The sequence below is a fragment of the Marmota marmota genome, unplaced genomic scaffold (assembly GCF_001458135.2).
Source record: "Marmota marmota marmota unplaced genomic scaffold, marMar, whole genome shotgun sequence".
Lineage (NCBI taxonomy): Eukaryota > Metazoa > Chordata > Mammalia > Rodentia > Sciuridae > Marmota > Marmota marmota.
The window spans coordinates 4,031,868-4,045,749 of record NW_025999863.1 but is presented as its reverse complement, the minus strand read 5'-3'; the positions used below and the strand labels follow the sequence as shown (position 1 = coordinate 4,045,749).

Here is a 13,882-nt window from a genome sequence, read left to right as displayed (position 1 = left end):
TTATTATTATTATTATTATTATTATTATTATTATTATTATATTGTTATCTGTCAAGTGGGCCCTCTGATGGTGAGTCGAGAAACTGCACCCGAAACTAGTGGGCAGGACGCTCGGCAGGTGCATCGAGAGCGACTGGCTGGAGTCCCAACTCCAGTGCTCCGCCACCCAATCCTTACCCCTATCTGCGCCCAGGACACAGATGTCCGCCAGGCGGGTCACGAGAGAGCAGTCAGCTCGGCGTCTGGATCCGCCCCTTTAAGACTGCCTGGCGGGCGGTGGCACTGAAAAGCTAAGGCAGCCTAGGTCAGCTGGAGGCTCCGCCCAGGTGGGCGGGCGGGGAAGGACGTACCCGCGCAGCTCAGGGGCCTCTGACCAATAGGAAAGCGACTGTGCAGCCGCGCCGCGTGTTGATCTTTCGTTTCCCTGTTTGAGTGGGGCCTAGAAAGAAGGCGCGCGGGCAGAATGAAGGAACACCGAGCAACGCCTCTTGATCTTCTGTTTCTGTAACTGAGTGGGGAATCTGACATGCGCGGGCGGGCAGACGAAGAGCTTAGCCGGCTCAGGGTTCTTGCGTACGTCTGGAAAAAGCGAGAACTTTAGTTCTTGAATAGGATTAGCAGGAGAGGGAGGTCAAGTGAAAAGAGATTATGAAACCCAATCCCTAACGTCTCCCTCCCTCGCTCTCTTTAGGGAAGGGAAAAGGGTAAACTGAGGCAAGCAGGTGGAACTCTAAAACAAAAACTGAAAACACTGAATTACCTATCCTCTCTTCCCAGAGGAGTCTTGGGGCTCTTGGGCTGTGCGAAACCGGAGCATCCTAGACATCCCTCCCCACGCCCCCAGCTCCGCCCTCGGTACCCCACCCCCTTCCCATGCGGGTAGGAGGAGGAGACGCAACTTCTGGAGCAGGCGGCGACGGCTAGCAATTAGCACCTCTAGCAAGTGCCAGAGCCCGGCGGGCAGCGCAGAGGCTGCGGTGCCAGTGGCCGCGGAGCTAGCCCTGCAGGGTCTCGGGGGGGAGGGGGAGCCGTAAAGCCCCCGCTGAGGCCGCCGCTGCCGGGCCTCCCCTCCCCCCCACCCCGGGCAGGAGCCCATGCGGGGGGGCGCAGGTGACGCGGAGCGGCAGCAACGCTGGGGTCGTCTATTCGAGGAGCTGGACAGTAACAAGGATGGCCGCGTGGACGTGCACGAGTTGCGCCAGGGACTGGCCAGGCTGGGCGGGGGCGACCCAGACCGTGGCGCCCAACAGGTACTCCCGCCGGACCCTTCTAGCGCGCTGCACCGTGGCCTCTGCCGGCCCAGTAACCCGAGCCTCTGAATGGGGCGGCTGGAGCCGCTGGGGACTGACGACCTGTGGCTGGACTCCAGGTCCCCTGTCTCGGTTCCCTTCCCCCGGCCCACCCGTGTCTGGCTTAACGGGATCGCAAGACAGGGCCGCCAAGGCCCCAGGCCTGCAATTTGGTTGCCAGCTCCGGGTACCCTCGAGGGTGGGGGATGCCTGCCAGGGAATAGAGCTGGGCGCTTTTCTGCCCACTGACTGTGACACACCCTCCTCTGGCCTTTGCACAACCCAAGAAGACATGGCCTGCTCCCACATCCAGAGGACACACCCTCCGCACTCTCAGGGCACCCACTGCCCTCCCAGCCAGTCCCTCTGTTTACATTCCCTGCCTGTCCTTTCCTGGGCTGGCTCATTGCCCCATGTTGCCCCAGCCAGGGACTCCAACCTGTCCGAGGCCACCCTCAGCTGGGGATCAAGGCAGAAACTTGCCTTCCCTCCCCTTCCTTGCAGGTGTCCCTCATACCTTTAGCTCCCAGATGCCCCTGAAGCAGCTCCACAGCATCCCTGAGACCTCTAGTCCAACTCCCACTTCCCAGATGGGTAATACGGAGACCCTGCGGTAGCTCGCTTGGGTCCATCATGCCCCTCATTGTCCAGGGCTGTTCCTAAAGGGAACCCCTGAAACTGCCATGTGAACAGGTTTTTTTTAAGAGACAGAACAGGCTTTGGAGACAAGAACCCAAGGTTACCACTTCCCAGCTCTGTGACCTTGAACCAGTTTCTTGACTTTGCAGAGCCTCAGTTTGCTTGCCAGGAAAACTGGACAATGCCAGGCACCTCACATGCCTATTGTGGTCTTGGGCATCTTGCTGGGAAGTGAGCCCATCAAGGGAGGGGGATGATGTACCCTGTACCCCTCCTCCAAGTGCTGGGGGCTCAGGGTGCCTGTGGCATAATGCTCATTGTGCCCTCTCCAGATGGGGGAGCAGCCTCATGGAGCCCCTTCTGTCCCCTTCCCCTTTGCCAGGGCATCTCCCCTGAGGGTGACACTGATCCAGAGAGCGGGTTCAACCTGGAGGAATTCACCCGTTACCTGCAGGAGCGGGAACAGCGCCTGCTGCTCATGTTCCACAGCCTTGACCGGAACCAGGACGGTAAAGCCAGTCTGCAGGCAGGGGGATGGGGCCAATGGGGTTAGAACTGGCAGCGCTGAAGGAGGGGGCAGGGCTGCCTCTCCCTGATGACTCACCAGCTATTTTGGGGAATTCTCCTCACCCTCAACTAGGTGGTTCAAGTCCCAGCCAGCCCATTCCACTTCCTTTTCCCTTCCTGAGTGGGGACCCCTGTTTTTCCCCTTAGGTACCTATTTCTCAGAGACAAAGTTCACCCACATTGCTTCTAGGTTTCCTATGGGGTAGATACCCACTAAGCATCATCTGTGGGTTCTGTTCTAAGTATTGTCTTTTAATCCCTTGTGACATAGGGACCCCTATCATTGCCACTGGATCCCTTCACTGATGGACCAGAGGACTCCCCAATATTGCCTAAGTCCACCTCCAAGCAGTCCCTAAAACCCTGGGTGCAAACCTCACCCTGGGTTTCTGGACCTCCTGGTCTTGCTAGTCCATGCCCCATTCCAGCCTGCCCTGATCCGTGGTCCTGGGGTACCCCAAGATTCCCACACACGCTCTTTCCAACCTCTGAGCCCTCTCCAGGTCACATTGATGTCTCTGAGATTCAGCAGAGTTTTCGAGCTCTGGGCATTTCCATCTCACTGGAGCAGGCAGAGAAAATCCTACACAGGTAAGTCACTGGAGGTTCAGAATCCTGGGCCCCAGAAATCCCAGAAACGCAGGCCCCTGGGACTCCTCAGTCACCTCCATATTCTGGGCCCCAGGCCCAGTTCCAGAGAGGGTAGAGCTGAGTTGGGCTTTGGAGTCAGACAGATCCTGAGCCAGTTGCTTGAATCTCTGAGCCTCAGGCTCTCCCTCTGCAAGTCAAGGGTGATCATGGGAGTACCCAGTAGGCTTGGTATGGAGGACCAACACCAGACAACCCGGGAGTGTGATTAGAACAGTCCGAGAAGCGTGGGAAGCTCTCAGTGTGCCCCAAACTTGCAAAACCTGGCAGCACCTCTCCTCAGAGCAAGGCACTGAGATTGTCCCCACCCCAACTCCAGCATGGACCGTGACGGCACCATGACCATCGACTGGCAGGAATGGCGTGACCACTTTCTGTTGCATTCTCTGGAAAACGTGGAGGACGTGCTCTATTTCTGGAAGCATTCCACGGTGAGATGGGGGCTGTGTCAGCCGGGGAGCTGCGCCTCCTCCCTGGTGGGCTTGCTGAGGCTTCTTGGGGCTTGGAAGGGCTGAGCCAGGACTTGTGAGATGGAGAAGGAACTGGAAGCAGCTGGGGGGTGAAGCTGTGTTCCTTTCTTCCTTCATTTGGGGTCCAGCAGCCTGGGGTGTCTCTGCTGTCTGATCAAAGCCCTTCAGACTTACTTGGGCTTCAATCAGGGGCCTCCAGGAGCAGACAGAAGGGTTGGAGGCTAAAGGAAGAAAGAACTCACCAGATGGGGTTCCAGCCTCCCACCCTCAACCCACACAGCTCCCTTTCTGCCAGATTCTCTCTGCCTGAATAATGGATTCTGCTACTGACCTGAAAAGTTAAAAAGCCAATGGCTTTGGGTGGGGGGGTCCAGTGGGGTCCACTGGAAGGAAGTAGGAAGTAATCAGTTCTATCAGTGAGCTCTAAAGGGACGATGACTTCTGGGGGACAGTTCCTGTGGAGATCTCAGATCTTATGAGGCACCAGAGGGATCTGCTGAGGTCTTCACAGGAGAAGTTCCTGGTAGGATATTGTGTATTACTAGAGGAATCTTCTGGAATCTTTCCATGGGAGGCCCTTTAAGGAGACCTTTAGTGGGATCTGATAGCTCTGGAGATCTTTATGTGGCAAATGCTTGGATGGGATCGTTTGATGGGAATTGGACAAACTTCCTGTGGAATTTTGTGGGTCCTTTGGTGGAATCTGATGGCTCCTTAGGTGGGATTCAGTAGATCCTTTAGCCACTGGCTTGGGGGTTTTGATGGCACCTGGTGGGATCCAAGAGTGTTCTTCTGTGCATTCCCAGCAAGATCCATTGATGGGCTCCCTGGGGTGTCCTGGGATTCGTGGAGGAGACTCCCCAACCAAGGACAGAATTGCTTCTCCCTACCTCCACTATAACATGCCATCATGACGTGACACCTCGCCGATGTCCTCAGGTTCTGGACATTGGCGAATGCCTGACAGTGCCAGATGAGTTCTCAAAGCAGGAGAAGCTGACGGGCATGTGGTGGAAGCAGCTGGTGGCTGGTGCAGTGGCAGGCGCTGTGTCGCGGACAGGCACAGCTCCTCTGGACCGCCTCAAGGTCTTCATGCAGGTGAGGGGCCCCAGAGGGACTTGCCTGCTCCCCCAGGCCCAGGACCTAGGAGGGAATCACAAGGCTGCCATTTCTCCCTGCTCAGGTTCATGCCTCAAAGACCAACAGACTGAACATCCTTGGGGGTCTACGGAGCATGATCCAAGAGGGGGGCATCCTCTCCCTGTGGCGTGGTAATGGTATCAATGTACTCAAGATCGCCCCTGAGTCAGCCATCAAGTTCATGGCCTATGAGCAGGTGAGGGCAGGTGTAGGGAAGGGTGTGCTTGGCATGGGGAAGCCTGGGGTAAATATGAGGACCTGTGGGTGGGCCTGTGAGTGGGGGATGGTTGGGGCCCCCAGAAATAGACGTTTGTCCCTGCACAATGCCCACAGCAGTCCAGTTCTGTGGAAGCCAGGGGACAGTAGAGCTCATGAAAGGCCCCACCCCTGAGGGTCTGCCCCCCATGTCTGCCTCCGTCAGATCAAGCACGCCATCCGGGGACGGCAGGAGACACTGCAGGTGCAGGAGCGCTTCGTGGCTGGCTCCCTGGCTGGTGCCACAGCCCAGACCATCATCTACCCCATGGAGGTGAGGTCTCTGGGAGGAGAGTCATGGTGATTTCCCTCCTCACTCCACACCATGCACGGGGATGGTAACTGCCGCTCCCTGGTTAGGGACCCCCCCGGCTCCTGAGAGCAACACCATCACTTGCCTGGCTTACCTAGGTGCTACAGTCTCAGCCATAACGTCTAGGACCATGGCGCTGGTTAGACTGGACAGTAGGCAGGCATTCAGCCATTTAGGGCTATGCCTCGCCGAGGACAGAATGCTTGTTCACAGGGAGTATCCTTTCTAAGCATCGCTACTTTGAGATAAATCATTTCAGGTTTCAGGTTGTATATCATTAAGATTCTGAAAATGGCGGGAAATTCAAATAACATGAATGAAGTCTTGAGATGATAGGTCAGGCCTGGAAGGGTGGCTTCAGAGCAGTAGAGACCCAGGTCCTTCTGTCTACCTTGTTGTTCCACTAACATGGAAGGTAGCACTCACCTCATGGATCAACATGGCTGCTTGTGCTCTGCTCATACATTTCAGTTCCAGAAGAGAAGGACTAAGCCACAAAGAAGGGAACACCATCCTCTGAAAGTTATGCATAGCTCTTAGCTCTTTTTACTTCTATTTTTCTTTCTTTTTTTTTTTTTTAAAGTTGTAGATGGACACAATGCCTTTGTTTTATTTATTTATTTGTATGTGGTGCTGAGGATCGAACCCAGTGCTTCACACGTGCCAGGCAAGCACTCTACCACTGAGCCATAACCCAGCCCCTTTTTCCTTCTGTTTCATGGTGTAGGACCTGGTAATGTGGCCACTAAGGAAGGCAGGAAGTGTAGTTTTTATCTCTAGTGGTTATGTGCTTGCCAAAGTTATCTTTCTGTTATTCGGGAAGAAGGGAACTAGATGTTGGGGGACAGTCAATGGTGGCTGCCACAGGTCACTCTAGTTGGTGGATCTGCTTCTGGGAGTACTGTTTCTAGGTCTTCATTCCTGGATGTGACAACTTGGGCAGGGGATGGGGACCAGCTTTTCCAGGGATAACTGAGTTTTCCCAGGTGCTGAAAACACGGCTGACCCTGCGCCGGACTGGTCAGTACAAGGGACTGCTGGACTGTGCACTGCGGATCCTGGAGCAAGAAGGGCCCCGCGCCTTCTACCGAGGCTACCTGCCCAATGTGTTGGGCATCATTCCCTACGCGGGCATCGATCTGGCCGTCTATGAGGTCTGTGGCAGCCCCCGCCCCTTCTGCCCTCTGTGATTTGCCCACAGGACACCCTTCAGTCAACCTCCCCGATCTAGAGAAGGACAATCATGGGGTGAGGAGCACCATGGGTGTGGAACCCTGGGGAACCCCTCCATGTGCTGGACTCCCCATCTGGCCATGAACTGCTGCAAGAAAGTTTGACTTACAGTTCAGCCCTCTGTGGTCACCTGGGAGTTGGGGACCACTCTAGCTCACAAGAATCCTGAGAGCAGGCAAAGATGAGCCTCCAAGGTGTACATCTCCCCAAAGCATGGACCAGCCCCAGGCTCTGTTCCTAGGCTGATGAATTCTTCAGGGCCTGCACATCTCAGCATCTACCGTCACTAGAGAAACCAAGCCCCGCAACCAGCACCTTGGGCCCTTCATCAAGGGACGCGGGAGTGGGGAGTTTTTGCTGTCTCTCCTTGTGGGTCTCATGTGTTGCTTTAGCCTCCTCCTGGGGTCATCAAGTCCTCCAATCAGGACAGCTGTAGATCCCCCGGAATCCTCCCAGTTTTTGTTTGTTTGTTTGCTTGTATGTTTGTTTGGTTTTGGTACTGGGGATTGAGCCCAGGGCCGCTTAACCACTGAGCCACATCCCCAGCCCTTTTTATGTTTTTATTTTGAGACAGGATCTTGCTAAGATGCATAGGGCCTCACTAAGTCGCCGAGGCTGGCTTTGAACTCGTGATCCTCCTGCCTCAGCCTCCCAAGTTGCTGGGATGACAGGTGTGCACCACAGTTCCTGGTGCCTGGCCTCCTCAAACCTTTCTATCCAAGACAGGCCAGCTCCCTGAGTGTGGGAGCAGTCACCAAGGGTCCTGGCTCAGAGGTGCCCACACTTGAGCAATTCTCTGCTTAGGTCATCTTGAAATTCTCAATGATTTTTTTTTTAAAGACCCTGTTTTTGTTTTGCACTGAATCCCACAAACTATATCATCCTTCCTGGTCTGAGTCTGTTCCTGCCATACATACCCACGTTCCCCAGTTCCCAGCATCAGGACAGGGGAAGGAGACAGGCCCTGTTCACACACCGTGTGTTCAGACCTCCACTCGTTCCTCTGTCCCTTCACACGTCCACAGCCTCTGTCCAGTGAGCACCTGCCGTGCGCCTGGCCTGGGTGCTCGCCGCCACAGGGTGCAGAAGGAGCCCTCCATAACCCCTGCCCTCCTGGGACACTCATCCCAGTGAACCCGGAAGCCCATCACCCCACAAATAAGAGTCTCAGCTCCCAGAAGCTCCCAGAAGTTGGAGGACAGGGTTTGCCATCATAGGCAGTGGTGGGCTGGAGGTGGGGGGACACCTCTGGGCTGGTGGCACTGGAGCCCAGTGACATGACATCAGCAAGAAGTGGGAGCGCAGCAGGGGCCCAGCAAGACAAAGCAGGGACCAACTTGGCCTGCTAGAGGGCCCCCCCGTCTTGATCAGCCCAGGGAACTGGGCAGATCAGAAGGTGAGGCCAGAAAGGTCAGCCGGACTCCATGGTGAGGGTTTGGGTTTTTCCTAAGTGCAATGGGAAACCATGGAGGTTTGTGAGCAGAAATGGGATCTGACCCTGTTTAATACATTTTTCTCCCAAAAAAGGGAGTTCACGTGGCTAAGAAGCTTAAGAAGCCCTGTGCCCTCTTGGAGTTTCGAAGTCTATGTTAGTCCTTAAAGGCTCTGACAAGTCCTGCAGTAAAGTGATGGAACAATTATTTTAGAACCTCTTCAACACAACAGCTCTTCTCCCACTTTGCCCCCACCCCTGTGCTGGGGATGGAACCCAGGGCCTTGCACATGCTCGGGAAGTGCTCTACCACTGAGCTGTACCCCAGCTCCAGAACAGCTCTTAATAACTCAGTTAACATCTATTTGACAAATTAGGGTCTGAACCTTAAGAAGACTATTAAAATGGCAAAGGCGGGCCTGGTGAAGGAGGCAGGAGTAGGATGATTACTTCAGCCCAGAGTTGGAGACCACCCTAGGCAACATAAAATCCTGTGAGACTCCCGCCTCAATACAAAACAAATAAAATAGCTACATATTATTTTTGATTTAATTAATTTATTTGCAAAGACAGTAAACACTTGCCTATGTTTTCTAATCTACACCTGGACCAGACATGACTAATCTATCCCAGCATTGAGTCCCCCTCAGAACACCTCTGGTTCCAGGCAGACATTTACCAATGAATTAAAGCTGACACAGGAAATGAAACCTACAAGCCACCCTAGTGACAAGGCACCAAAGGTCTTATCCTAACAAAGTCCTTGGCAGGGAAGTGAGGGCGTGGCTGACTAGCAGGCACCAGGCCCTGGTTTTAATCCCCAGGAACCCTCCTCTCACCCTCCCACCCCCACCCCCACCCAAAAAAAAAGATACAGAGGCTTTGACAGCAGCTTCAGAAGGGATTAGCCACCTGAAGACTAAACACACAGTTCTGGAGTCGCTGGCTCTGAATGTTGAGTCTTACCTTGTTTTTGTAGCTTGGAGCAAGTAACTTCCCTGAGCCTTAAGTTTCTCCTCTACAAAATGCAGATAGTAGGATTAATTGTCTTCACTGGAGCTCTGAGAGCAGCTGCAGAGACAGGGTGGTGAGAAGGAAAGGCAGGGGGATAAAGCATGTATGTCTATTTCCCAGGGCTGCTGCAACAAAGTATCCCCAGCTGGCTAGTTACAGCAGTCAGAAGGGACAGTCTCCCAGCTCTGGAGGTCAGAAGCCCAAATTCGAGTGTCCAGAGCCATACTCCCCTGAGACCTGTCGGAGGGAGTCCCAGTACCGCCTCCAGCGTCTGCTCCTTACCACTGCTGGCATTCCTTTTGTTTTTGTCTGTCTTTTGACACCAGTCCCAAGGTCACACTGTGTCACCCCAAGTGCCTCAAACTCCTGAGCTCAAGCAATGCTCCCGCCTCAGCCTCCCAAGCAGCTGGGGTTCCAGGAGCCCAGCAGCATTCCTTGACTGGAGACGTTAGCCTCTGCCTCCTGTCACTGGCTTTCTCTAACTTGGGTATCTCTGCAGTCTCTTTTTACTGCACTGAGAGTTCACCCTACTCATCTTTGCCAGTTACATTTGCAAAGACCATGTCCTAAGATGCCAACACAGCCAGGTGCAGTGATACCTGCCTGTCATCCCAGCTACTTGGGAGGTTGAGGCAGGAGGACTGCAAGTGCTAGAGCAGCCTCAGCAACTTAGCAAGACCTTGTCTCAAAGTAAAATGACAAGGGCTGGTGTGTAGCTCAGGGGCCAGTGCTTGCATGGTCTGTGTGGCCCCGGATTCCATCCCCAGTATTGCAGGAAGAAAAAAAAAAAAAGATAGGCACATATCCTGGGGGTGGGGGTTCACAGCTCATAATGGTGTGTTACCAAGCAAGTTGCCACTCTTGGCAAGCACAGCTCAGTCCCTCTGGGGTCCTCTGGCTGAAGAGCCAGAACATGCCCCACAGAAGGGTGGGGGCTGGAGCACTAATACGCCCAGCCAGAGCTTTGATGGCTGCTTCTGGGGGTGCAGGTTCCCCGCACTTGCCTCCGGTTCCTAGTGCTCAGAGCATCCTGATATGGGTGCAGAGAAGGTCCTGGGGCAGCTCCATGGGTGCTGGCAGGCAGCCCTCAGGAGGTTTGAACCAAAGCAATAAAGGAGAAGGGAGGGACACCACAGAGGAGGCCACGGACACCCACCTTGGAGGGTGTGCTCGGTTCATATTCATTTCCTGTGGCTAAAACAAACTGCCACAAACCTAGTGGCTTAAAACAACACAAATTTATTATCTTACAATTAGGAAGGTCAGAAGTTCAAAATGTGAGTCCTGCTGGGCTTTATGAAATGTGGCTGCCTCCTTTTCAGAGGCTGTGAAGAATCGTTTCTCTGCCTTTTGCAACTTTCCATGATTCCCTCGGCTCATGCGGCCCCTCCCTCCACATTCAGAGGAATTGTAGAATCTTCTCATCCACCAACCAGTCTCTGCTTTTGTTTTCATTATCTCTTTTTTTTTTTTTTTTTTTAACTGGGAGTAGAACCCTGGACCTTGTGTATGCTGGGCAAGTGCTCCCTAACTACCGCACCCCCACCCTTTTTAAATTCTGAGACAAGGCCTAAGTTGCTGACCTCACACTTGGGATGTCTGTCCCGCCTCAGGCCTAAGTATATGGGATTATAGGTGTGTGCCACACCCAGCTTCACATCTCCTTTTTTGACTCTGGTTTTCTTTGTTTGTTGTTTGTTTTGGTGCTGAGAATGGAACCCAGAGCCTAGCTACACCCACCCCACCTTTTGACTCTTGATAAGGATGATAGTGAACCCAGACAGGAAAGCCAGGATATTTCCTATCTCAAAATCCTTGGCCTTAATTTAGCAAAGTCCTGTGTGCCACGGAAGATAACGGATGCACAGGTTCCAGGGACCAGTGCATGCAGAGCACAGGGACTCTGCTTCCTTGTCACAGAGGGTCTCAGTGGGGGTTAAGTGAAGGCATGCAGCTCAAGTGCCTGCAGAGCCCAGGATGCACTGTGCACTCAGCTGGCACCAGCTGCCAGGGGATACCAAGCTGGCCACCAGGTCTGTGGAACCAGGGTCCTGGTCTCTGCTCCTCCCAACCCACCCTACTCCTTTCTCTACTCCAGACCCTGAAGAACCACTGGCTCCAGCAATATAGCCAGGAATCGGCAAACCCAGGGATCCTCGTGCTCCTGGCCTGCGGTACCATCTCCAGCACCTGTGGCCAGATAGCCAGTTATCCCCTGGCCCTGGTCCGGACCCGCATGCAGGCCCAAGGTGAGGCCTGGGTGGGAGGATGGAGCAGGGGAGTGGCCAGCTGGGGTCCACCTTCTCTTCCCCAGTTCCTCACAGGTGGAGTCCTAGGCTGGAGTCCTCCTGGATGTGAATGGCCTTGATAAGTCCTGCCCCTTCTCTGGGCCTCAGTTTACTCACTGGTGACTTTGAAAGGGGAGTCCTTTATCCACAAGAAACTGAGGATTAACTAGCAGAACAGATGCAAGAGTCCTGGCAAAGCTCCCTAGCAATGGTAGCCAGAGGCTGCTACTGGCCATTGTGGAGCCTTTCTGGGCTGGTAACTTGAGCTCCTATTTGCAAGGCTCAGTTATAGCAAGGCCAGGTTGGGGAGAGGCTAAGAACCTGGGTTAAAGAAATTCAGGATCAGGCTGGTTGTTGTTTTTCTCTGAAATTTTCTTTTATGGATTCTTTTCCCCGTCCCTGAATCTGTTTTAAGAATTTCCTTGGGAATTTTAGCAATTGTATTTTGTGATACCAGGGAGGTATGAGTGAATGAGACAGACATGGTCCCCACCTTCATGGAGTTCAGGCTGGAGAGGAAGAAAGATGCTAAATAAATCATTCCATAATTAACCTTTGGTTAAGGGTTGAATAAGGGGAGGAAGAGGATCCTGACTTGGACTGGGGTGCCAGGGAGGGCCCCCTTAAGAGCTGGCTTTGGAATAGAGGTTGGGAAGATGACTAGGAGTTAGCCAGAAGAGAAGGGCGTTGAGTTCCAGGACTAGGGCACTTCTAGCTCCTCCCACCACACATACTGCACACCCACTCCATTTCAATTTATCCCCAAATTGGGGCCCTCAAGATTGACAGCCAGTTTCAAGTACCATAGAAGTCCTGACTCTGGCCAGGGCGTTGCTCAGTGGGAGAGTGCTTGCCTAGCATGCACAACGCCCTGGTTCCCTCCCAGCACTGTGGGGGGCACTAAAAAGTCCTGATTCAGTGGTAGGTCCAACTTCTAGTCTAGCCTCTCCTTCCTGTGGCAGTGGCCACCTGGCCCAGCCCTGAGGGGTAAAAGGGAGAAGGGAAGGAGGAGCTTCAGCCTCACCTGGTCCCCCACCCCCTCCCAGCCTCCATCGAGGGCTCCCCGCAGCTCTCCATGATGAGTCTGCTCCGCCACATCCTGTCCCAGGAGGGAGTGTGGGGCCTCTACCGGGGCATTGCCCCCAACTTCATGAAGGTCATTCCAGCTGTGAGCATCTCCTACGTGGTCTACGAGAACATGAAGCAGGCCCTGGGGGTCACGTCCAGGTGAGGGACCCAGAGCCCATCCCTCCCCCAAGATCCGTCACCCCAGTCATGACGTCCCCCAGATTGATGTCCTTGGCCACAGGAGACCAGTGGCCCAATCAACGGATCCTAGTTCCCCTGCCTAAACCACTGATCCCTACACACCAGCCACAGGATCCCAGTACCCGAATCCTGGATCCTCAACCCCCAGACCCCAATCACTGAATCACAGGGTCCCCACACTTTGGCCATGGATCCCAATACTCCAACTCTAGATCTCAGATCCCTGTACCCCAACTGCTGGATCCCACACTTCAGCAACCTAAATCTAATACCTGAACCACAAGATCCAGAATGATCAACACCTCAGCCCTTCATCCCCTCCTTCCCAGACCCCTAGATCCTGCATTCCTACGCTCCAAAAGTGGATCCTGTGTTTCCCTGCCCCACCCACTGGGTCCTGGACCTCCACGTCTGAAATCACTAGATCCCCCACAACGTGGTGAATGGATCCCAATCCCCAACCACAGGAATGTACATCCCTATACCTCATCACCCTGACCCCAGCTCCCTCAGGTACCAGATCCAGTGTCCTTGTGTAGCACTGGGTCCCAGATCCCCAACCCCACTGGCGAATCACAGATCGCCATGCCTCAAGCCCCGTCTCCAAGCTCAGCCGCTGGATTCTGGATGTCAAGAAACCTCAGCCACCGGATCCTGACAGTGCAATGCCTGGATCCTGGGCCCCGCCCCCCCCCACTGGACCCAGATCCCCTCACCCCAGCCACTGGATTCTGATTCCTTTACCTTGACACTGGGTCCCAGATCCTTCTGCTTCGACGGCTGGACCCCTACATTTCAAGCACTGTGCCCTCTGCCCCTTACCACTGGATCTTGGATTCCCAAGTCCCAACCCACTGGATTCTGGCTCCTAAAACCACAAATGTGGGCACAACAGCACAGCAAGCGGGTCCTGGCAGGTGCAGCTGCTGGAGTCCAGATTCCAGACAGTCCCCACACCCAGTCCTGCCAGCACTGGATCCCACGCCTGGACCCTTACCTCCCAAATGCTCAGACCCCCAGTCTAGATCCCAAAAGGCCAATCACCGCACCGTGATCCCACATGTCCCCATCCCAGAGACACACTGCAGCTTACCATGGCTCAGGATCACACAGACCAGGGAGACCTGGGGAGGCCCAGCTGCCAGCTCCAGAGAACCCAGGGGCTCTTTCCCATGTCTTCATGTAGCTCATGGCCAGGTGGCAAGAGAGGAGATGTGTCTCCTGTGACTGCATGGATGCTTGACCCCCCACCCAGCATGGACACCCCTCTTGGCCCTGTGGGGCTATTGCTCCCTCAGACCACCCCACCCCCACCCTGCAGCATC

The 13,882-nt window shown here is 54.4% G+C and overlaps 1 protein-coding gene across 3 annotated transcripts in view; it reads left to right on the top strand.

Moving 5' to 3' along the window:
- Nucleotides 1-867: 867 nt before the first annotated feature.
- Slc25a23 (solute carrier family 25 member 23) overlaps nucleotides 868-13,882 on the top strand; it is an 18,066-nt gene continuing 5,051 nt past the window's right edge. Inside the window, exons 1-11 of one of the 3 annotated variants that reach the window (XM_048812601.1) lie at nucleotides 874-1,250; nucleotides 2,311-2,437; nucleotides 2,999-3,086; nucleotides 3,463-3,574; nucleotides 4,553-4,711; nucleotides 4,797-4,949; nucleotides 5,175-5,282; nucleotides 6,308-6,475; nucleotides 11,099-11,249; nucleotides 12,335-12,515; nucleotides 12,887-13,736. In XM_048812601.1, the coding sequence (XP_048668558.1) occupies nucleotides 1,095-1,250; nucleotides 2,311-2,437; nucleotides 2,999-3,086; nucleotides 3,463-3,574; nucleotides 4,553-4,711; nucleotides 4,797-4,949; nucleotides 5,175-5,282; nucleotides 6,308-6,475; nucleotides 11,099-11,249; nucleotides 12,335-12,515; nucleotides 12,887-13,055 (1,572 nt within the window). In that variant the 5' untranslated portion in view covers nucleotides 874-1,094 and the 3' untranslated portion in view covers nucleotides 13,056-13,736. Of the gene's footprint in view, nucleotides 1,251-2,310; nucleotides 2,438-2,988; nucleotides 3,087-3,462; nucleotides 3,575-4,552; nucleotides 4,712-4,796; nucleotides 4,950-5,174; nucleotides 5,283-6,307; nucleotides 6,476-11,098; nucleotides 11,250-12,334; nucleotides 12,516-12,886; nucleotides 13,737-13,882 lie in introns of those variants that run through there. The other 2 variants (XM_048812605.1, XM_048812609.1) reach the window with 2 other exon arrangements.